Source organism: Molothrus ater, chromosome 3 (genome assembly GCF_012460135.2).
Source record: "Molothrus ater isolate BHLD 08-10-18 breed brown headed cowbird chromosome 3, BPBGC_Mater_1.1, whole genome shotgun sequence".
NCBI classification, from domain to species: Eukaryota; Metazoa; Chordata; class Aves; order Passeriformes; family Icteridae; genus Molothrus; species Molothrus ater.
The window spans coordinates 51,727,742-51,752,016 of record NC_050480.2 but is presented as its reverse complement, the minus strand read 5'-3'; the positions used below and the strand labels follow the sequence as shown (position 1 = coordinate 51,752,016).

At 38.2% G+C, this 24,275-nt stretch overlaps 1 protein-coding gene across 1 annotated transcript in view; it reads right to left on the bottom strand.

Annotated features, from left to right (window-relative positions):
• Positions 1-5,666: 5,666 nt before the first annotated feature.
• ADGRG6 (adhesion G protein-coupled receptor G6) overlaps positions 5,667-24,275 on the bottom strand; it is a 110,881-nt gene continuing 92,272 nt past the window's right edge. Inside the window, exons 19-25 of the mRNA XM_036381073.1 lie at positions 23,106-23,233; positions 21,537-21,805; positions 19,839-19,953; positions 18,542-18,825; positions 14,621-14,722; positions 12,517-12,669; positions 5,667-8,430 (exon numbers count right to left, since the gene is read on the bottom strand). Of these exons, the coding sequence (XP_036236966.1) occupies positions 8,255-8,430; positions 12,517-12,669; positions 14,621-14,722; positions 18,542-18,825; positions 19,839-19,953; positions 21,537-21,805; positions 23,106-23,233 (1,227 nt within the window). The 3' untranslated portion in view covers positions 5,667-8,254. The remainder of the gene's footprint in view (positions 8,431-12,516; positions 12,670-14,620; positions 14,723-18,541; positions 18,826-19,838; positions 19,954-21,536; positions 21,806-23,105; positions 23,234-24,275) is intronic.

Here is a 24,275-nt window from a genome sequence, read left to right as displayed (position 1 = left end):
AACTGGGGAAAAAAAGGCCTGTTGATTTTCCTGGCAGAGTCAAAGGAGGTGACAGCTGCCATGCTCACAGAGGCAGCTGCATGAATTCGTTGCAAAGGTTAAAAAGTAAAACAAATACCTAAAGCCCTGGCACAGATTTAACCTGGTCCATAAAGCTGCCAGAGAGGAGCCCTGGTTTCTAGTGAAAACAGCTCACAAAAGCCTGTACTGGACATTAATCTAAAGGAAAATGGAACCAGAAAATTTCTCAGGGAGGTGTCTGTTATTCCTCCCTGTCAAAAATCTCTGTCAAAATCAACCCTGAGATACATACGCCCAAAAGCCTAACCCAGAGGTTTGCCAACCCACTTCTAAAAGGGACCAGGACTCAGGGGTGATGTGGCAATGGTGCCTGCACCTGCTCCTCCAGCACATGTGCAGGTCACAGCTGCACCACAGCACCGTGCCAATGCCAGGGTGCTTGAGAGCTGGGAGGTGTTGCTGTGTGGCCATCTCTGCTTTACCCTACAGAGGGTGTTTCTCCAAGTAAAGGGAGAAGGGCTGTTGCTGCAGTGGGGATAGGCTGGTGACTGGAGTGGTTATTGGCAGTGTGGGAGTGTGATGGGGTCCTGTGGGGTCCTTCCTCAGAGGGGTGAAGCTATTTGGAGGATGTTGTTACAGGCAAAAGGTTTGCAGCTAAAAAATTGAGGGGAGTGGATAAGACAGGAGAGAGGGTAGTGATGAATTTATTGTGGGAGCACCTTCCTCCTCAAATGGTGTACTGTGTGAGTAAAAATAGCTCCATGTAATTAAAGAGGATCATCACAGGGCAGGAGGTTGTCTCTCTGTCACCTGATACTGCTGTCAGTGTTGATGGTGGCATCCAAATGTGTGGGTTTAGGAAGCCCAGGTTCAGCCTGTTCTTAGACATCTCCAGTGACAGAGGTTCTTCTCCTGAAAGTCTTCTGGTGCTTCACTAGGATATATCCTTCATCCTTGCCTTGTTCAAGAGGCAATTCATAGATTGTCTTTGGATTAGTCCCCAAGTGATGTCCAGTCTGACTTCAGTGAAAGGATATCCTTTTATGAATATAGGAAACTTTATATACTACACGAGGTAGTATAAAATATGATTGGGGAATTGCCTATTTGCTTTGAACTATAGCATGCTTCAGTTTGGGAAAAGCAAGACAAAAAGTGAAAAAGACTCATCTTTGAAAGACACTGAAAAATCAACGAAAATAAAAGAGCGGGATGTGTTAAAATCAGCTGGCTGTAACCCAGCAGCAGTATCCAACAGTTGCACTCTCAGGGACAGGCTGCTTCTGCCTGTGCTGATCTTTTTCTGGTTGATCTTTTCTGCAATGAAATGTGCATTTGGCTTTTCTGTCAGTGATGCCCAGCCACATCAGGAGTACCATGACAGACTCACATCACCATACTTCCATCTGAAACTGGTGTAAAAATCTGGAGGATCTAATCTAGCTAAAATAAACACAGGTTTCTCACCTCTGGTAAAAACTACCACCTAACCATAGCAAGGGGTAGGGGCTGCTTTGGATGGCAATTTTAAGCCCCAGTCTGCCTGAAGCAATTTTAAGCCTCAGTCCTGCTAACATGTGAGAAGTATTAGCTGCACTGCTTCAAATCTTGCTCCATAGTTACCACCATCTCTAGGCTACACCAAAGAAAGGGTGGAAACGATACTCATGGGTTGAAGTCCATCAAGGCTGCTGGAACTCCATCCCCTTGATCTGTCCTTCCCACAGAGCTCAGCCTGGGCCTGTGCAAACAGAGAACTTCTCCGAGAGCTCTTTTAGTTGCACTCTGCATTGAAAACCACAGTATCTCAGCTTTACAAATGCTATTTTTCCATGCTTGTTCTCCTTTTTGGAGCATCCTCACTGTCCTATACAGTTGATTGTGGTTCTGTGACCCATGCAGATCTTGGTCATAATCCCCAGATTACCCTGTACCTTGGTTAATTCTAGAAAATTATTGTATCTGAGCAATGAGATGTTTGCAGCTAGACTGAGGGGTATAGTGACATGTCTGCATTCCTGGGAAGTAAGCATTAGTTTTAGGGAGGACAGAGAAATTTTGGGGAGCTCATGCTGGCTCCTGCCTTGTTTAGAGCTGTGCTCTTGTAAGGACACCAAAAGATGATGCACCAGGAACGCAGCTGTGCTGTAACTCTGAACTTGTGCTACACCACAAGTCTTTGGAGAAATGATGGTGTAATGACATCTGTCACACTACTCTGCTCTGCTGTGTACACCAAGTCCTGACCCTTTGTGGGACTCCCTTCCCACTGCTCCTTCTTCCCACAGCCACAGCAGCCAAGCTCCAAAAAACGGAAGTGGAGCTAGACCAGGCCATGTCCTTCCCTGCCTTCCCTGCTCCATCTCCCCCAGGCAACTTCTCTCCCCTTAGCTTGGTGCTGGTACAGTGTGCATTCAGAGGGACATGCCAATGAGAGTCCAGGGACAAGCCAGAATTGCAGATGAGACATTTTAATTTCGACAGGATGCCATTTTCCAATGGAGCAGCTTTCTGGTCAGTCCTGCCCTATGACAGAGTGGCCTTGAGGCAGCTGGACAGCTGGGTCTGTAGCCCAGTAGTTCTGCACCTTTCTTGAGCTGACTGGGTAATATGTGCCATGGGGAAGGAGTACGTGAACAGAGGATCCAGCTGACAGCAGATCTGTTCCTATGTCCTTGATGGAAAAAGTGGTAGGGAGGTATGGATCTGTGTGCCACTGTCAACAGAGAGCTGCTGGAGTTTTTCCCTCCCTGGACAATTATGCATACAGTGAATTTCTGAGTCACAGGCTGACATTCCAGCAGATCAAATTGTTTGCCCAATAGTGGAATAAGTACAAATGTACAAGCCTGAAATGGTGAGCTGATTCTGTTTGCTCACCTGACAGTAGTGTAGCAATTGCTAATTCCATTGCATCCCCTCAAAGCAAAAAAGGAGATGTAACAACCAATGAGAGAGAATTACAGAGAGACTCTGTATTGCTCTTTCCACTAAATATGCCCAAATGCAGGCAGACAGCTCTCTCCCTTCACTTCCCTGAGTGCAGAGTGTTTGCTTTATCTGGTGATGTAACTGATTGCTAAATAATAGACAAACCTGGTATGAACTCTCCTACTTATTTCTGCGTGGGTGCACATATGGAGGAATCTTTCTGCATTTTTCACTGGATTTTAACAGATTTATAACTAGAAATATGCCACTGCCCTCTGCTGGAAAAGCAGGAGCCAGACAAGAAGAAAAGAAAACCAGAGCAGAATCTTGTAAATGCATAATATTATTGCATTTACTGCATTTGGTGCTGGAGACACATGAAATGCAGCAGGACAGGGACAGTGGGAGTCTTCTGACCACTAGACAGAGCAGGATCCACTCCCCTACCATGGCTGTCTTATCCTCTCACTTTGGAGGGCACCCAGACTGGGAAAAACCTGGCAGTGGAAGAAAACATCACACCAGAGGTAGCAGCATTTGCTCTTTCATACACTTAATGTATGGAATACAGTTTGAATTTTTGAGAACCCTTTTCTACCTAAAGGTATGGTTTTTAAGAACTCCTACTAGAATAGTTGGGATAAAAAGTGCCCAGTTCAGACTATCTGTTACAAGCTAAAGAATCAAACTTGCATATATTTTGTAAGGTAAATCACTCAACACACCTTGAGAGAACTTTGTCACTAAAAGGGCTGTGGTTAAGCACAGATGGTTGTGGTTACGCAATCCGTATGGACAGCACCACAATGTGCACTCCTCATGAGTACTAAAACTACTCTCTAGTGAGAACAACAGCAGCATTGGCTTTGAGTGAGCAGATGCATCTGGGGAAGGGTTATCCTTCCAGAAAACATTTCCATGGGATTTATTTAGCCATTTCTGGTGTGGTGCTTATCAGTCTGATTTCTCACCCTGAGAAGAATTATCTTCTTTATGAACTACAGAAATATTATTCTAGATAAGTCTCCAAGCACGGAAATGCTGGAATTGTTGCCTTGAAGAACCTTGAAAGATTTTCAACTTAAAGCTGGAGAATCAAAACCAGTAGTTTACATTGACAAATGCACCAATAGCCATGATGGTGTGTCCTACCTACTCCAATGGCCTTGTCCCCATTGTTGGCCAGGGCAACACAACCTGGGCAAGGGGCAAAAAATCATGTGAAAAGTATAAGATGAAAAGCAGGCCTTGGCAACTACCTTTTCCCTTCTTTCAGTTTCAGTTTCCCTTTCTCCTCTTTTTTTCCCCTCTCTTCCTTTCTCTAGCACTACAGTAAATGGTTGTCCCAAGGATGGAAGTGTCACCATGGTTCCAGGAGCTCTGACAAATAAATGGACTGAGTAACCAAAGACCAGCTAAGTGGAAGGTGAAGGGGAAAGCCTCCTTGGCACATCAGTAGCTGGAGTGCTGGGCATGAAAGCATGAAAGGTCTGCTCCACAGACTGGTCCGCATGATTGATTTCCCTGGCATTAACTTCCAAACCCTTTGCCTAAGTTGTTGACCCCAATGTGGGTTTACATCTTTATATACAGCAAATGCATAAAAACTTTTTATAATGAATCCATGAATGACAGATTGCTGCCCTGTAACTCGGTAGCTGTCCCTGAAGTTATATAGATGTGTCTGATTATAGCTCAGCCTTTCAAAAGTAATAAAATGAAGTGGCATTTTATGTAACTCAATGGGTTACAGTAGGAAGCTGTTAACAGTAGAGGATTAAAATAAAATTGTTCTTGGTATTTAAAAAGTGAAGAAATGAGGAGAAAAATAAATCCACCCCCAAATGCTGCAAATCACTCCTTACAAGTTTGGCATCTGCCAAGATTCTACTTGGGAAAAAAAACCCGGGCTCCTTCCCTTAGAGAGTCCTCCCACACTCTTTGAGGCATAAAGCCCAAGGGTAGTGTTCACTGTCCACAGACACAGACAGACAGATTGTACACAGGTGCACCCAGCAGCCTCATTATGAAATGCCACTTTTCCCAAAGGGTTTTTTTAATGCTTTCTAAAAGATATCACTTATATCAATCCTTGTATTCTGTGCATTTTCTGTGATGAGACTTAAATGCAGGGGAGCAGATCTGACACATTTCAGCATATTTCCATCTTCTTTAGAGGTAAGCAAGAAAAGGTAGGCCATTAGTGTGTGACATTTATTGTTTATACAGTAGTGTGTATTTATCAAGTGATTGGCTGAATCAAATTTTTCAGTGGTGATAAGAGTATTATAAGTTGAATGAAAATATTGATAATGAGGAACTACATCCAGCTGGAGAGAAACAAACAGAAAGGAATAACTCCTGAGTTTTAAATTATTCATTTGTATTACTTTAAAATACCATCCCGGCAGATTGTCAGTTGCCATGATTTTATTCTAATTTCTATGACATGACTGCCACCGTAAATAAATGAGATTGCATAACTTCCAGGTCATTCACTGAATGTGGCATTGAATAAATTACAAAAGGGAAAGGCATATTCTGCAAAATGTGTTCCCCTGATGAGATGGAGTTAGTCTTGCACATTTATTTCCAACATTTTGTCTAGGCGTGTACCTGTCTCAAGTACTTAAAAAAACACAAGATTATTTTCCAGAGTTCCACTATGTAATTTTTGCCATTAAACACTAAAAAGGAGAAATAAAAGTCAACCATTCACTATTAAAAGACTTTAATTACTTGGAACACTAACATAAAAATGTTTACTTGAAAAGGTTTCTTTCCATTTTAGTCCATCTTCAAACCTGTTACACTATATTTCACTGACTAGTATCACAAATTACACTGACAAGTTTCCTCAAAGTTGCAAAAGATAGAGCTACAGTAAACTGTTTCACAAGTTAGAAAAAGTATATAAGAAATTATTCTTTCCCTCTTCTTCTATGATGAAGCAGAAACTTAGCATTAAAGTAACAAGAACAGTCATTTTAGTGCTAAGTACATTTGACATATTTAACCTCAAAAATAAATAAATATGTACAAGGGAGGTTACAGCATGTCAACTACAAAACAGAAAGCTTTACATTGTAGAATTGAGAGCATTCAAGAGCAGCTAAGTGACACAGACAGTTTAAGATTACTACATGGTAGTAAAAAAAGAGAAAAAAATCTTAATTCAGCAAAAATACAGGTAGATGTACATTAAACTGATAGGTTACAGCTCAGCTTCATTCAGGATGCTGTAGGGTTTTTTTATTTATATATTTTTTATCTGTTATATTTTATTGATTCCTCATTTTTTTCAGGAATGTTTGCTTTTCCTTCTCTTCACTTTTGAACATCTTAGTCAGGTAGAAATCTCACAGTAAGCTGCTATATGAACACTATTACCTACAGTAGTTAAGCAAGTGGGAAGATAAAATATAAGTTCAGTAAATGCTTGTACATAATCTCTCTGTAAATTATTTCAATTATTAAAGATATTTGACAACACTCCTCCCTGTTATTAATTACAGTTTGAGTGAATGGGGCTGACCTCCATTCATACACCACAAATGTATTTGCAGTTATGAGACTGAGGTTTTGCTCAGGTCTGTGTAGTGACAGCAGTGCTCCTGGGTGGGATCCATCGGGACATCCTCCTCCCACCAGGTGTTTGCAGCCAGGGGAAATGTGCCGTTTGTGCGGTCACAGCATTAAATGATCTCTGCACACAAAAGCACGTGCAAAGAGCAGAGAAAGCACAAACCCACATCCCTCATCACTGAGCATCCACCTGCTTGGCAACCAAAAAATCTCAGCACAACTTTATTCTCTCTGAATTCAAATAATTAAATACGTGGCTAAAAATATTTTGGTTAAAAAAAGGGATAATTAAAAAAATTAAAACCTCCAATCGGAGACATTCTCCTCTGAATGTGGTACTTGAAAAAACCTTTTATGTTTCAGCACATGTCCTCAGAAACATGTGCAGCTACAATTTTTATAAAGCTTGTCATGGGGTGGAGCGTGGTTCATGAGGAGAGATGCCCTTTTGGCACTCAAGGTCACTTGCTAATATGTCACACATTTATAGAGAGTAAAACAAGTAAGCATTTTATGCTTTTGTCTATTCTCTGCACACACCCCCCCCCCCCCCACACACCCCTCAGTGTCATGGAGACAGCATAGCAATATGAAATTCCTTAATATTGCCTGAACATTTAAACTCTGTGCACCCAACAACCTCAATCATGTCATCCAACAGGGCAACAAAGGGATACTGATAATGTTATGTGCCCAGAAAAATGTTATTTATTTTTGGTAAACATATTCCAGGCTATCCTAATGTTGCAATGCCATCTGATGGAGGTGTCTATACATACAGTATATGTGAAGTACAGAGATTGACACTCATGGGTTTACAAAGAATTCATCTTGCATTTAAATATTTAGACTTAAATTTTAGCACCGTCCATAGTTTTTAGATTGTCTCTGGTATACACGATCATATTTACTGTGTGTATTGTTATAAAAAATATGTGTAGAGAGAGTTCTAGGTATATATTTGTATAACTATATATAGTTGAATGCCTTTTTGTTATTTTGTTTTGTGAAAAAAGAACACTAAACACAGACTTGAGATGGAAGACACTGCATTTCATGCATACCAATCAATAAATGCTGAGACACAACTCTGTGAAGACTGTTTTTCTATGTATATGGATACAAATTTGCCTGCATTTACAGCATATGCTGTTTTGGTGAGTAAGGTTTGCATGATCAGGTATATTTAGGCAAAAATGTTTTAAAATAACCCTTTAAGTGGTGGTAGGGTTTTATTCACTCATGAATAAAGAGCACTAGACATTCAAGAAGCAAGAATCTAACAAGTGCCATAGGGAAAATCCATATTTTTCAAAACAAAAAGACCATCATAAAATTGCTCAATAAAAGCCTGTCTGTATTGCATGACATGTCTGCTATTTTCTCCAGGAGTCAAGACTTGCTTCTGTTTGGATTATATTATTTTAAGTTAGGCTTGTGGCTCTTCAGTCTTACAAGATTATAATTAGCTGTCCAGGCATCATGCTGGCTGGCACACATTTAAAAACAGCTCAATACCATGGTAAAAAACTGTCATTTTCCACAACAGTAAAAACTTAAAAAAATCAGTCCTTAAGTGGAAGCTGTTTGCAGGAGAACACTATAAACTGGGAAAAAATAACTGAACAGATCACATTTTATGACATTCAATATTCTCAATTCCAGGCAGACATTTTGTATTCCTTTGATTTAAAAAACCAGCAAATCAGAAACCCAGTTAGAACTTTGTGCTGCGACTAAATGTGTCAGACACAATATTTTTATAGAATCTGTCGGAGTGAGGATTGCAGTATCCTTTGACTTTGTCAATAACCTGATGGACAGGGATGATTGATGTCTGTTCTCCATCCTCCTGGGCAAATTTTGAAGATGGCTTGTCAAGAAAAACTTTCTCTAAGAGGAAGAAAAAGCAACAAGAAGTAGTTAGGGCCTCTTAAGCAAATTTACAGTTTAAAAGATGTGTCACTCCCACATTGATATGCCTTCAATTGCCACTACTGCTGAACTAAATTACTGCCCTAAAATAAGTTTTTGGCTTGAGATGGCTTCTTCTAAATTCTTTTGAGATGTCTGGTTTTGTGGGCAGATCTTTCAGGTATCTCTTGAAATTATCCCTCTATTATTTTGCCTAAAGTGTTACTGACTCCTATGACCTTTTGACATATTAATTTACTGCTGATGCTCTGAATCTTACAAACTAAAAATATTTTGATAGCACTGGATCTCCATAAATAGTATCTCCACATAATAAAGTACTGTAGAATGACTGTGAAAAGATTGAATTATTTCAACAGTGGATACTTTGAGCTATGCACAGAAATAATATAATCTGTGCTGAATGTAGCAGAGGATGCCTTTCCTCCTAAAGCAGATAACCAGAGCCAAAACTTTGTGATTGCCTAGCCTCACCTTGTTTTTTCCATAATGTGCAGGCTGAAAACTAAGGAGGAAAGGATGTAACAACGGGGTCTCCCTTCAGAGTCCATGAGCTAGAGGACAAGGGTGAACTGAAGAGGTAAAGAAGCAAGGCAATTTCCAGCCAGACTGGGAAAGTCTGCTTCAGCGGCTTGCATTCCTGCTGTTCAGAGAACAGTCAGTAGGTAGAGCTAACGTAGCGAGAAATGAGAAGGAGAGAGCTTGTCTCTCATTTTCTCAAGCATGCTGTCCTAACCGAACTCTCTTTCTATCTCTTCCACGCAGTGAAGCTGGAATAAATTCCCTGAACCTGGGCAAAATCTCTACCACTGCAAGCCAGCAGTAAGGTGGAGCACCCAGGGAAGAAATGTCTTCTACAAGTGATATTTTTGATGGCTGTTTACAAGAGCTCGGTGAAGTCATCTCCTAAAATTCCTTGTTAAAGGATCATTTAAGAATTAAGCATACTACTTGAACCATGACTTCATAAAAAACTTTTCTTAGAAATAAACCAACTAGAAATAAAAAGTAACCCATCCCTGGAAGAGTCATGATGCCAAGCCATAAAAGAGCACAAAGGAGAAATGGATTGCAGACAGAGAAATCAAAACAGTTTCACTCATAAAAACAGAAACAGGCATGTTGAGGCTTATCAGGATGAATTTTCAAAGCCCGCAAGAATGTTCATGAATTACAGTGAGTAACTCCATGTCCAATGGCAAATTTCTGAGTACTGAGAGCCTTTCAAATGTATGCATTTACTAACCAATGGCTTCACATCTAAGTACAGGGTCAAAATCACGTATCCCTGAAGTGTGAGCTGTATGACCAAATTCTCTGCAGAGATCGTCTTAAATTCTGATTCACTGAAGTGTTACAGAGGATATTTAAGTACTTTCTACAAGTAGTTTGGTTTGGGCTTGTAGACAGCTGGGACACAAGATGCCATAGTGACCTCTTTTGTTCACCCATGAGGGTTGATGCATTCTGTACTCAAGCAGCAGTTCATAGATTGCCTTTCAGGCATATATAATTCATCATTAGGAGTAATTTTGGGTGCTAATGGATATAAAAATCTCAATGTCTAGAAGACTAATCCAGTAATGGTCACATACCAAATATAAATATATTAAATTTTCTGTAATAACTTTGATAAATACTAAAGAATCTTCTGGAACCCAATCAGATTGTTTTTGCTTTTTAATGTATACTTCGTGTATGGGTAATTTCAGGATAATCTCCTTTCCCCATACTACTGCTCACAGGCATTAATTTCAGGACATTAACATCTATTTTCTAAAATGGTATCTTCTAAATGCTGTGTGCCCCATGCAGAGTGCAGACACCCAGAGTTTGAAGCATGCTTGTCCTTTGATTCAGCATCAGTAGTGCAAGATGTAATAGAAATAAGCAGCGTATCTGATTAGCAAAATCCTCTGCGTCAATGAGGACATCATGCAAGAAGCATCCCTCCACCCTGTTACAACCATGCATTCAACAAAAGCAATTCTCACTTTACCTGTAATGCTCCACCACTGATGAGGAAAGGGCCTTAGAAGACATTATCTACACCACAAACACATGAATGCTTGTGTCAATTCCAGGGAGCACATTATTACCATATGTATCAACAAGACTTGCCAAGACATGTAGCTATGGCATTCTTTGCCTGCAATTTAGCTAAGTTGGCAAACTGAGAAGTTCAGCTGTATTAACAATCAGAATCTGAATATTATTTTTTATTACTTTTATTATTTTTACACATGAGAAGATATGTCAGTATTTAAAAACCTAGTGTTATCAAAAATTCCCATAGAGTATCACAATAAGAAGTGTATTTTGGAGAACAAAGTGAAATGTATTAAAATTCCAAGAAATAAAAAGAAAACTCTTGTATTCTCTTAATGTCCAAAAATTCTTCATATTAAAAACTTTGATTGCATTAAGAACTGCAATCCTTTTAAGCAATAATTTATGCATGGGATTAAGCTAATAATTTTTGAAGAATATATATGAGCAAGTTTCTTTTAACTTTACTATTTCTTATCTGGAACAGTTTCTTTGTTTTACTTCAAGAATAACTTGCAAAAACTCCAGCACTAAGTCTTCTTAACTGATAGCCTGATATTAAAGATGCTGTTTGTGGAAGACTGCTGGCAGAAGTGTTCCTGCAGGGAGGAGATGAATGAACAGGGCAACCTGGGCGCACCGCACACTGAACATGACCTGGCAGCAGGGACAGGCAGCCCAGGGAGGCAGGCACCAGCCATGTGCTCCCAGGGCACTTGTGAACAGCAGTCCTGAGAGCAAGCTCAGGTGCTATCAGTCATCAGGAATTTCTAAGATACTTCTCATTTTTACTGTATTCAAAGCAGATGTACTTCCTGTATGTTCTCAATAAAGTTTTAAACCTTTAAAATGCCTGATGCACAATCCCTCATGCTAATGGATGCACTGAATCTTGGTCAGTGAGAAAACAACAGTGTAATTAATTTTAAAAAAAGAAGTGTTTGTGCCTAACTGAAGCAGGTAATGATCATCAATTAAAATAATAGAAGGTATTTCCTGGAAACTATGCCATGCATCAAGAAAGGTGAGTGTCCCATCATAAATGAGACATTGGGGGCTTAACAAAAATAATTAATACTTAAGAAATAACATAACTTGCATTCTAGTGAAATCATCTACTTCATATCTGAACATTTTTTTCTGATAAATATTTTAAAACAAGTAAACACACCTTTGAGTTAAATATGGTCTCAGATTTTATTTCCACTATATTTGTAAAAGAGTATTGTATAATAATGCTATGTGACTTTACACAGGACAAAAACATGCAGTCACAAAATCAGAGTAACAAAAAAAATCTGAACTATATAACTGAATTTCTGAAATATTATCTCAGACACAACCAAACTTGCAAATCATTCCAGCTGCTCTCTTTCTCTGCTCCCTAATTTTAAAGTCTTAAAATTAGCACATTTTCATGGTATGAGTGGAATACAGATGATGCCTTTTATTACATATACCATTGATATCTAAATAAATAAGCAATAGATATGGCTACTTGTAGAAGGGCAAGACAATGCATACTCTGGGAACACAGTATCCATTTCCGAGTAGGCTCCATTTGTCGTTTTACCCATAAATGTTTTACAGTTAGATGAAAGGAGTTTAACCAAGACAATCAGCTGTGGACTTGGACTCTGAAGACTTGATTCCTATTTCCAGCTGTACTGCCAGCTTTCATGTTACCTTGGGTGAAGAACGCCATCTCTCTGTGCTTTGGCTACCCTGTGTTTACAATAGGATAATAAGCAAAATTTGCTTTCATCAAGCCTATTTCATTTAGTATGGGAACATACGGAGATCAGATCTATATATTGGATGTACTGCACATTAGGTAATGGTTCTTATTAAACAGTAACATATATTTAAACAATACTGGCACTATATGAATTGATGAAATTTTCTCTCTTTAACCTTGGGGTAGAAATGCTCGCTGTGCCTTTAACACAAACCTGTGTGCTCACAGATGCACTGGGTTGCAATGCAAGAACTCACCTGTATGGCTGTTTCGTTTGCAATATGTATTCGTCGTAGATTTTGATTTGGATGTTAGATAAGTTGAATTGGAGCCAATGGAACTAGAGGATAAGGATTTCCCAAGATTATCGGAACTCTTCTTTATAATATTGGTTGCTGTTTTGCTCCAATCTAAAAATGATTGAGAAGTTTTACATTAATAACTACAGTAATAAATGCCTAATTTATTCAATTATGATTATTTCAAATATCTGATGCATTCTTAGTACTGCTTTTAATAAATACCCCATCCTTTTCCTGTTAGGTATCCTCTTTGGTTCTTAAGAATGATAAAAGTATTCCAACTTGATTTACTCTACTAAAACAGTTGAAATTGTTTCAATTTGGTGGTGGCTCTAACATCTAACAATAGTTTGTCTGGACAGCAGAACTGCAAGTATGACTTGGCTTTCCAGAATGCAGAAGAGCAGAGGACCTGTGTAGCAGTATAGGGATACCAAACTTTCCTGGCCTGAAGAGCAAAATCCAAAGGTGATAGGATCATTTACAATGATCTTATCATCTGAGGGTTTGAACTGCAGCTGCTGCTGTGGAAGATACTACACACTAACAACTAGCTTGTTGTTTGGCATGTTGGTGCACAATTTACATAATAAAGTTTATTCAGTAGTTCATGTTTAAAGAATTTGGTCCAAACATTAACACAATAGGCTCCTATGCTGGAACTTCTAAAATGAAATTAAGTAGCTAATACCAATAAACTGACTGAAGAAAACTAACACTTAAAACCTCACCCCAAATGTCCCAATACCAGTAGAATAAAAGTAGCTAACTACTTTTGTACCATGCAATTTTGGTAAGTGCAGGAGGTTTCACAATTTAGTCATCTTGCTGTTATTCACTGTTATTTCACTTCAATTAAATTCACAAAATGAAAGAGAAGTCCAAGCCAAAGACATGTGGGCCACTTTAGTCTTGATTTAAATCAAACCAAATTATAGTAAATTATTGCTAGAGTGTTTAGGTATGCAAGTTCACATTTGATTTCTATTTCACTGTTCTGCCTGAAAACAGTGTCAGGTTCATGGAGATTAAAACCAACCCATGGAGATAAACTGGTTTACGCCAGACATAATGACATCACATTAACTATGCCACCGAAATATTTAAATCCTTCATGTTTTTATTTCTACCATATTCATATTTATTTCTACCTTATTCACAAGCTGTCCAACAGCAGCACAAAAAAAAAAAAGTAAATAATTTGATCTATCTTTGTTTATCAGTTCAGGAGTTATAGGATTAATCACATGGAAACTGAACATATGAAATAAATTGGATGTCTGATCAGAATGAAAATGATTTTCCTAGTTTGTATTAACCCTTTGAAATAATGAATGAAGTTTTTTTACTACAAAATGAAAGCTTACCATAGAAAGCAATGAGCTTATGTCACCTTACACCAGCTGTAGATTTAACACTGGTCATTGAACAAGAACCATATGAGAAAGAATTATATGGTCCAAATCACCACATCAGACAGCAAAGGAAGAGCCAGTTGCCTGAACAAAGCAGTTTCATGCCATCCAAGATGGCCAAAGGTGCAGGAAACTATAAGTATAGTGGCCCAAGCATTAGACTTCTCATGTGTCCAAACCAACGTCTCTCCTTTCACTCTGATTGTTCCAGATGAAGGTTCATTTCTAGAACCTAACAGGCTTCTGTTAAGGGAATTTTCTACATTTCTGAGTCTCTAATAGTCTCTGAATTCAATGGCAAAGGACAGGACAGTTTAAAAAAGGCAAAAATAAAAGCAAAAGAAGTAATATTTCTATGCAACTTTTTAGAATTGCTCGTACATCAGCTTAACCATCCATGCAATTCAAAGTCAACATACTTTATTATAGGAGAAAATGAGTAAGACTGGGCTTGGAATGACAAAGTTTGAATCTCTGGATTTTTTATTTTTTATTTTATTTTTAGGGTCTGATGGGCCTTCCAAAACCATCACCCATATATCTCGCTTACCTTGTATTATTTTAAAATAACATAGCAAGCTGTTTGCCTGGACTTTTATAGAGAAATGCAGCACCTAAGGAGGGGAGCTGTGAACTGCCTTTACCTGAATTGTCTGCCAGTCGGAATCTGCCACAACAGAGATGTCTCCTCCACTGTTTCTGCACATTTTCTTTCATAGCACAATGGAATACAAATATAAACAAACCTGTAACAAAAGCAAATGAACAACAAATGAAGCATGTGTTTATAAACTGAAAATTTCAGATTAACTGAAATTTGTAATCAGAAGACTATGGAGTACAAACAAAAAAAAAATCTTAATATTTTGTTATTGGTATCCATGCATCATTTAAGAGGTATGGAAATTAACTAAAGTTTTCCTATCCTCTAGCTGCTATGTAAGTGTCTGGGATATCAGAATACAGAGATTGGGATGCCTTTTATTGGCATTGTTGATTTAGCTCAGTGTTCATATTTTTCTTTCCTTTTTTTTTCTTTTTTGCTTAGAGGGAAATGATTGAAAGGCCTTTTCTTTGAAGCAAATGACTATTCTGCACCCAACAGGACTGCAAGAGAGAGACTGCAAAATAAATACCAACATTATTATATTAGCAAGGAGATATTTTATCTCCTGGATATGGTTCTGTATGTACAGAACTGTGGGCTGTATTCTTTTAAAACCAGACATCTTGTAAATGGCACTTAGGGGTGTCCTAATGTAGTGGGTTGAGTGCTGACCAAGTGCTGAAAAAGCACACATGGATTTATGTGCATCCCATGCATGTACTTGAATGATTATGAAAATGAATATGCTCACGAGTTCTAATTAGGAATCCAGCTTCTTGCTCCCAAAGAAAACTAACAGATTTTCATACTCAATTGTAATAAATGTGTATAAGAATGTTTTTGTGGAGTTGATTTTTCTCATGGAATTTTAGAGTTTTTATTTTCAAGACAGGAGATAAGCATCCTACCACATGATAAGGTAGGTCTTAACAGGGTGTATGATATGTTTTCATCACCTACAGATGTACTTTGGAGCTAAATATAGTAGTTGGAAATGCTCTTGAATCTTCTCAGGCTGGCACTGGCTGTGGAATCTTTGGTTGTTCTGTGGCTTAGCCTGCTTCTTATTTTACTTGTACTGTCTGTGAGAGAGCCAACCTGAGGCTGAACACCTGACAGCAAAATGCTATTGCAAGATCCCTCACGATTTTATCTTAGATGTGAATAAATGCTACATAATGCAGGCAAACATGGTCAAGTGGCTTCCTCTAAAACCATTCCTTTATGATCATCATGGCTAGTTCTGAATACTAATGTCTACTATGTTTCAGCTGTCAGAACACAATGACAGGGTATAGCTCGGATTATAATGTTTTGGAGAATCAAATTATCTTCTCTCCTCCAGACTGCTGAGGCCTAATTTTTAGTAATGCATGTCATTGAATTGGACTTGTATTTGCTTATCAGGCCAGGTTGACACCTCTGAATTCAGTTAACTTCTGGTAGGGGTTGGGTCATGAGACACAATCTTTCCAAAGTTTTTCAAGAGCTGATGGGGAAAAAAAGAAAAAGCACATTTTAAAAAAGGCATGACCTAATGCATCTCAAATGTAACCTCTCTTGGATCATGGTTACTGTATTTGCATTTAGTAAAATATTTTTCTATATGATTTGTTTAAAGCACAGAGCAAGTCCGATGCAACCACTATCAGCTCTTATAGGGCTGGAGATATGAAGCTGTTTGCGGCCCAAAGTTCTTCTTAGGGCTTTTGCACAGCTTACAAACTTAGTAAATTGATGCTTAATTAAATTGCAGTGAATGTTCTGAATATTTAAAAAGAAAATGCATATTCCATAGTAATGCAAAACAAATGTACTGCATTAAGTACTTTGCCTTTGCCCTGTCTGGGCTTGGTCTCCAGAATTTTTTTCTCTGTGTTTCATTATTCATTAAGTTTACAATGTGCTTTTAGTAGTACAGCTTTCGTTTTGGTTCCCAGAGACAAATCAGATCCTAGGCTTGGTTCTAACTTGGCTCTGACTTGAAAGTATTTGGCTTGCCCAGGCATATGTATAAAATGAGCAGCCAAAAAAGAAATGTTCCCATATTTTTTACTCTGAGTGTCAAGGAGAGAGTGTCAAGAATTTCCTTTGTAGATGAAACAGCAAAGTACAGTAACACTAACAGTTGCTGCAATTTGCTTTTTCATTGCCAGTGCACAGAAAACTGCTGCTGGAGGCTGCTGGTATGGCTTGAAATACTCATGCAGCTTTCAAAAACATGAGAAAGAACAGATGTATTTACCAACATCTCCATAATTAAGCTGCTAATACTGATGAAAGACTTGCCATATTGAAATGCTTTTTGCTGCTAGGGAATGCTTTTTGGTACAGATTTGCACCATTCCATCTCCTTACTGCTACATGAACACTGCACCAGTTATATAGGATGTTAAACATCCTCTTCCTTTATTCTTTAGCTTTGTCTAGCTCTTTCTGACACAGCAATAAGTACCTTCAGAGAGAAGATTTTTATCTCCTATTGCTTGATCTGACGTACCAGAGCAGAGACTGCAACATCATTGCTACCACCATGCATGAAAATCTCATCACTCTTCTTTTTACATTTACTTCTCGTCTTTTTCAGTTTCATCTTCTGACTTAACTGTGTTCCAAATATTCATCTTCCTTTAAATAGTGCCATTACCCCTCTTAGGCAGTGTTGATCAACCTTGCATGCACTCTGCACATACAAGCTTAATTGATTGCACTGGAAATTCTGGTTACAGAGAACTTGTTCAATTTGACCCTTGGCAAGGTTTTCAGAATTTAAGTCTTTTTTCATGTTTTTCCCATACTTCTGATCTCTCTAGGCCTGTCTGAATTTCTAACACAGACACAATGCTGTAAATACTTCATTAGGCTGCTAGGGGAGTATCAGAATATGTCCTTTGGAAAAAACAGTCTCTAGTAAGAACACCACATACAAATATTTTTTGTGATTTTGCTTAGCATTTTAGGTTGAAACTGACCCAAACAAAAACCCACAACATGATTCTCTTTCCATGAAAGCTCAATAAATCTTTCAGCACAGTAAATGCATCTCAACTGTATCAGATAAAATCGGCACAGAGAGATATTAAGTACTTTTTCCGTAAAGAGAAGATATTTTGCTGACCCTAAGAAAATTTCATTTTTATCTCAATATTTGTGTTGCATAACACATTTCCTTCAATGACATTCTTGAGCTTGCTTTTTGGGGTTTTTCTGGGTTCCCATCCCCCTCCCCCCCTGGCAAGTTTAATTTTTATGTCAATATGTGTATGGCATAACACACGGACTTCCAATATCCTCAAGGTTTTCTCTTCATTGCATATTTAGTTGTTCTTTATAGGTGGATAGGGCAAGCACTAGTAGAGAATTTTATGGCAATTGAGACATATGCAAATTTTAGCTCTGAGTTAAATTTTTATAAATATTGAAAACTTGAGTAACAGAAAGAAAAAATCTGACTGTAACAGTCACTGGATTTTTCTTAAGCAAAGAATATCCCATATATCTCTGCTATCTCTCCACAATGAGACAGACTGAATTTTATTTTATGAGTTTCTCACTCCTTAATAAAATATTTATGAGTTTCACAGATTCCCTACAGAAATAAAGTAAGGAAAAAGGCTTCCTATATTTGTTATAATCAGTGAAAGGAAATGCTGAAGGTCATATAGCATGTATCTCAACAGAGAACACTCCCAACTGTTAGCTAGGGAGAGCTCTATTTATAATATAGCTCATTTTATGGAAAAAGACATTGAAACCATAATTAATTTACATAAGATATTCAAACCACCTGTAGTTGATATTATTATTCCACATAAGGGGAAACTAATGATGGTTTAATATCAAAGGAAAACCTGGAGAGACTGGATATGAGTTTCCTGGTCCAATCACTGGGCATAGCATGCCCCAGAACAGCAACAGATCAAATATCATTTGTTCACAGAACAAAAATTCAGCTTACCTTGCAAAGAATTGAAAATTGAGAAGAGGTACAGGAAAGCAAGAGTTAAGGGACCCCAGGCAAAAAAGGCAAAGCCCCATGTCATGCCCAGGAGGAAGGTCAGGCTGACCACGCTGCGGAGGTTCCTCAGGATCTCTTCCTTGAGGCTCCGGTTGGTTCTTTTCCCATTCCTCCCGCAGATTTGCACCATCACCACGATAAACATGGCGACATTCATTAGAAACATGATTCCAAAGTAGCCGGCACAAGTCACGTAAAAGACAACTTCGTTCTTGATCCAGCAGCTGTAAAAAAATTAAAATAAAATAAAGGATCATTTTTGATTAATGGAAACTATCCTTCCATTAATCATACAACCAAAGGAAAATGAGCCAATTTCTGATACCACTGATGCAAAAATATAGTGTAGAATGAAACACTTGTCCATTTTCTGTTTGGAAACAGGATGAAGCCCAGAAGCATCTTAAGTGACTATGGCCTATAGTACTAAAATGTGAGAAATCTGAGGGTTGTATCACATTTTAGTTAAAACTAGTTAGAAAAAATGGGAAATGGTGGGAACTGCAATCCCATCATGAAAAAAGTTCAGACTCAGTACATAAAAATTCACTGCTGTCATCTGTGTGAAGCACTTGAGTGCTTTAGAAAAGGAATGGGCAAACTTAGATCTTCACTGTCAAAATCTCAAGTTTCTGCCACTGGAGCTAAGGAAGAACTTGAACATGACTGGAGAAGAAGCAGGACTTTTGAGGTAGCCATTTGACAGTCAGCCATATGAGAGTTCTAACTAATTCCTCTTGCAGCAAATGGCCTGAATGCTCAGCATGATACTATTATAAAATTCAAAAAATTAAAGTTTTATTTATCATAATGAGGCTTTGCCAGGCAAGGAAAAGAGCACTCACATAAAAATTTTGGCATTTGCAGTTATTATGTGGACATCATGAGAAGAACATAGAGGACTATTGAACTACATTGGCAAAAGGCTGCTTGATTTACAAAGGAAACTATTTTTATACAAATTCTTTCTTTGCTCTTACCTAGAAAATATACTTTTTATTTAAGACAAACCAAAACAAGTATTTTTATTTTATTTTCATGAAAAACTTTTGCCAGAGGCATGTTTGTTCCTAGCATTGGGTAATGCAGATTTCCCTCCAATTTTTCTAACAGCCTTCTTCAGGTTACAGATTCTAATCATTCAGGGTTTTGCCCCTTTTTGCTTGTTTAATGCACCATTGACTTTTCCAAAGCAACTATAAATGCTAAATTTCAAGAGATCTAAAGAAATACTCACAAGTCATCTCCTCCTTGCCCGCTTGCATCTCTGCCATATAACTGCTTGCCATAAATACGACTTGCATTTGTATTAGCACTTGCTAAAACAATTGCTATCACCAGAGCTGGCAAACCTGTAACACAAGAAAACTCACGAGCTGTCAAATCTCCTAAACTTTCAAATTCACTGGGCTAAGCTGAATTACTGATATCTCTATCCCTATTATTTTAGTGCACAGCATCCTGAGAGAACTGCACTGAGAATGTAGAAGGAAACAATTTTCCAAACAGTACAAATATATAGAACTATCAAAACAATTAACAGGCATTAATGAATAAGCCTTGTAATGTTCTGTAAGGTAGGAGAAGTTTGGTATGTGATAAGGAAATTAAAGTAAAATAATTAACTAAAGTAAAATAATATCCCTTAATTGCCCAAAGTTAAATTTGCAGCTGCACACAGGCTCTCATTATACAATGAAAAGATTAACAAATTATTCCAAAAATGGGATCTAGTGGAGGAATGGTAGTAGGAATTTTTTGAGGTGTTTTTTATGCCAATGTGAATTCATAAAGTTGCATAACTGGGGAACATGAACTTAAATCTGTAATTTCTCCACTGCTTCTCTCAACCACATTATATTATCTACACCATATTATATATCTTCTACAGCACTATACATATTATATGTAGTCCCCTTGCTTCCATAAAGCAAATTATGTATTTCTTAATAAAAAAGTAGAGGGTGTATTTGGGAAAATGGACAACTATGCAGAAGAAAACTCTGCAGAAAGGTACAGCTCACACAAAAGAAATGCATGTTTCCTGATATGCCTTATTTACATGTCTTATCCTTGCTATAACAGAATAGATTCAAAGGGGAAGAGGTTAATTTGCTTTTCCGACCACTCAGTCCTTGTCCTCTGCTGAGGTTGCCAAGAGGATGCTAGTTGCCAATGGAAAGACATCAATTATCAGCTGCACTGAGGTCAGTGTTCTAGCCTAAGGTTAATGGCTTTGCATTGTGTTGTATGATTTCAAACACAATATGTGCATTCAGGGAGAAACCACAGATTCCTGATACAGACAAAAATGAAGAATAAGTCTTGCTGCCTGAGCCTTGTAGTTATTTTTCAGTATTACTTTTTCCATTTCTGTCCTGCTGTGTACATTGCTTAGGGCAGCCAGAATCTCTTGGTGGTTTAAACACAGTGCTGAATCTCAGAAAATTTTGGTTGTTTGTGATTCCACAATAGGCTTTGTGCTTGTTGGCAAGAAAATTTAAGCTGGAATTAAAGTTTTTGAAAGTCGATGCAAAACCTCCATATGCTTTGCAGTAACTACAAAAGTTTCTGCATTCATTGTGTGACACAGTCCTCCATCTCTGACACAGCACTCACATTTCCCCTCTCCCACTCTGGCCTCTTTGGAAAACAAGACCAGTTTATCTGGTCTCTCCACTCATTCTGGGGCTGGGAGCTGCCCTGGGTGGGGAGTGCCAGTGAGAGTGTATTTACACAGAAGCACAGGGGGGAACTCGGTGACAGAGAGGGCTGGCTGCGTGCCGGCACTGCTGCAGGCTGGGGAAGGAAACCACACACTGATATAATTTCTACTCTGTATTCCTGATAGAGAGCTTTTATATAGCAGCATTTACGAAAAACATTTTATACAACAGCATCCATCCTATGTAAATATTGCATCTAGTGAACTCACCCCAGCCAATGATGCAAAACTTCAGTATGTATCGCCGTATGTACGTGTTGAACACCTTCACTAGAGCAATGTACATGTGAACAGCTTCCAGTCCCATCCATGTAAAGGTGGCCAGAAGAAAAAAGTGCAAAAGTGCAGCCACAGCTATGCAGAGGCCATCAATATCAAAGGATGCAATCCAGCCATCAAGCAAAAAAATCAGGTTAAGAAAGAGCAGGGCTGTGCTCAGATTCATCAGGATTTTGGATGGATAATCTCGTCGTAGCTTCCTAATGAGAGAAGCACATGTGCACATGATTAACTTGCTGCAATCACACGAACCACCTCCTGCAGCTGGGCTTACCCCTTCACAAAGTCAATAAAAGCGCAAGGAACCCCTTCCAGCTCAGTTTGTGCAATAAGACATAGTGGTGTGTATCTCTGTGTGGGATTGTTGAAGGTTTCAGCTGTGTGTGGGGGTAAGCTACCAGTTCTTTGGGTCCATGATGAGCTAATTAACTGCTGCAATATTTTAACAACTGATTTTTTTATTAAAAAAAACCCAAACCTTTAAATTAAATATAAACCAGTACTTTTTATTTTAAATGAAAACAAAAAAAAAGTATAGCTGACCAGAAGGTCCTCTGTGTTCTATTCATATTTGGCCTTATATGTTAGCTTAGTTTTTGGAATATATTGTCCAGTGGATGTGGTGTTCTGTTTGTTTTTAAATAGTCTCTTAGGAAGAGCGGAAATCGTAATTTTTTTAAACTGATCCCCACTGAAATCTGCATAATAAGGGGCAGCAAACAATTTCTACCAACTTGAACCAGAACACCATACCATAGGTAATGTAATAGGAATGCAATCACTGAAGATATTTAAAACTTGAAAAGTCCCTTCTTCAGCCGCCTTCCCCCTCCTGTCCCCAGAAAATTATCCTCCTTTAGCAGCTACTATGTCCTGCCCTGTTACTGGCATAATGCTTTCTTTGTGTTGACATGACTTCATTTTCTCTTTTCACTGTTCACAGAACTGTAACACTTCAAAATTTTTGCTTTCTCTTGAGTCACTTTCACACTTCAGCAGGACTTCTGTTGAAACTGTTTTAACACTTGAAATTTATGTTTATTTTATCTCTTCTGACTTCTGTCTTAAGGGCTATAGAATGTAATTGCTCTAGTTGGAAATTTCTCTTTTTAAATTTGGAAATTGTTATGCTCACATAGGCAAGCTTTGGGTTTTTTTTTAATAAAAAGCCTGTTTGACAATTTTAGAATAATATCCATCTGTTCAAAATCTAGAGGATTCTGTCTTGCCAGAAGGAACATTTTGATACACATTCCTCTTATTCCCTGGTCTGAGCAGCACAACACATTAGAAACTGGAAGAAAGACTCTGAACTTCTGTCCCCTTGAAAAAGTTTCCACTTTACAACACTGTGACCCTGATTTTGCAGGTTTGATTTTTTTCTTCTGCCATGGACTTCCCCTCCTAGGGAAATAAACCACGCTAACCACGTAACTAACTTATTTTATTCTGCACATACAGGTACTTCTTTGTGATGTTCTTCACAGAATTAGTACTTACTCAAACGCAATGTATGTCAGAAGAGTTGCAGCTGAAAATATAGCAGATATTCCACAGCCTATGTAAGTGATAAAGGTCAGGACCTTGGTGTTCTGTGGGTCGATTTGCGTCACGGCTCTCTGCAGGTCCTGTGAGAGAGAAGGAAGAGACATTGGCTGTAGGCAGCACTTCTGCTGTGAGCACAGCACTCTTTCTTGGTAATGGGTCGAGTAAAACTGAAAAGCACTCTGGCAATACCACTGTAACCTTGACACTGGGGTTCATTTTTGCTGCGTGTTCTCGGTCTATAGTTGTTACACCTCTCACTTCCTTCCCACAGCTCTCCAAAACATTGTGCTGTAAGTATTATAACTTCTGGGAACAGCAGATAGAGTCTGATTCTGATCCTTATAATTCAGTACTAGGAATTGAAATGTCCTTCTCAGGAAAAGTCTCCAGTGTCCAAATTTTAATTCTGTTGCTTGTATACAACTCTTTTTCAGAAGATGTAAGATTTAGAAAAATGTAACTTAAAAGTATTCATACTGAAATGTGCAACATTGTAGGGAATTTTTGGCCTTTTTGTTATAGGAATCGATGCAACTAATCATGTACAGGTGAAACCAAGGGCAAAATATTGCATTTTGGATTTAGGGTCTGTTTTGATATAAGAACTACACTTTTAAATATAATTGGTCAGAAAAGTAGTGATAAAGACAACAGAAAAAAAAACCTGAAAATGAAGCAGGATTCTGCTTCACAAAATTCTAAGGATTTTCTTTTTTTTTTTCTGTCTAACTGTAACTGTCACATGGTACCATCTGAGAATGAATGTCAGTGTTATTTCCTTTTTTTAAGAGTGTTTGGATTTATATCACTGTGGAGAAAATGTGTGCAAACACTAAGATATGGTTATGTCAATTCTACAGTCATTTTCATTGTTGTCCCTAGCAAAAAGAAACATTAAATGCTATAAAACTTTGCATGTTTTGTAGGAAAAGGCAGGAGCAGGTTTTTCTTACTATCCATACCAGCCTTATATGACAGTTTATTTATACATAAGGAGATTGTTTTTTGGAAATAACTTAGTATCTAAATTAAAGTCAGAAAAAATTATTGAAATGGAAAAGCAACTAGAATGGTCAAAACTACGTAAAAATCTATTGGAATGCAGCCCAAATTCAAAGACCT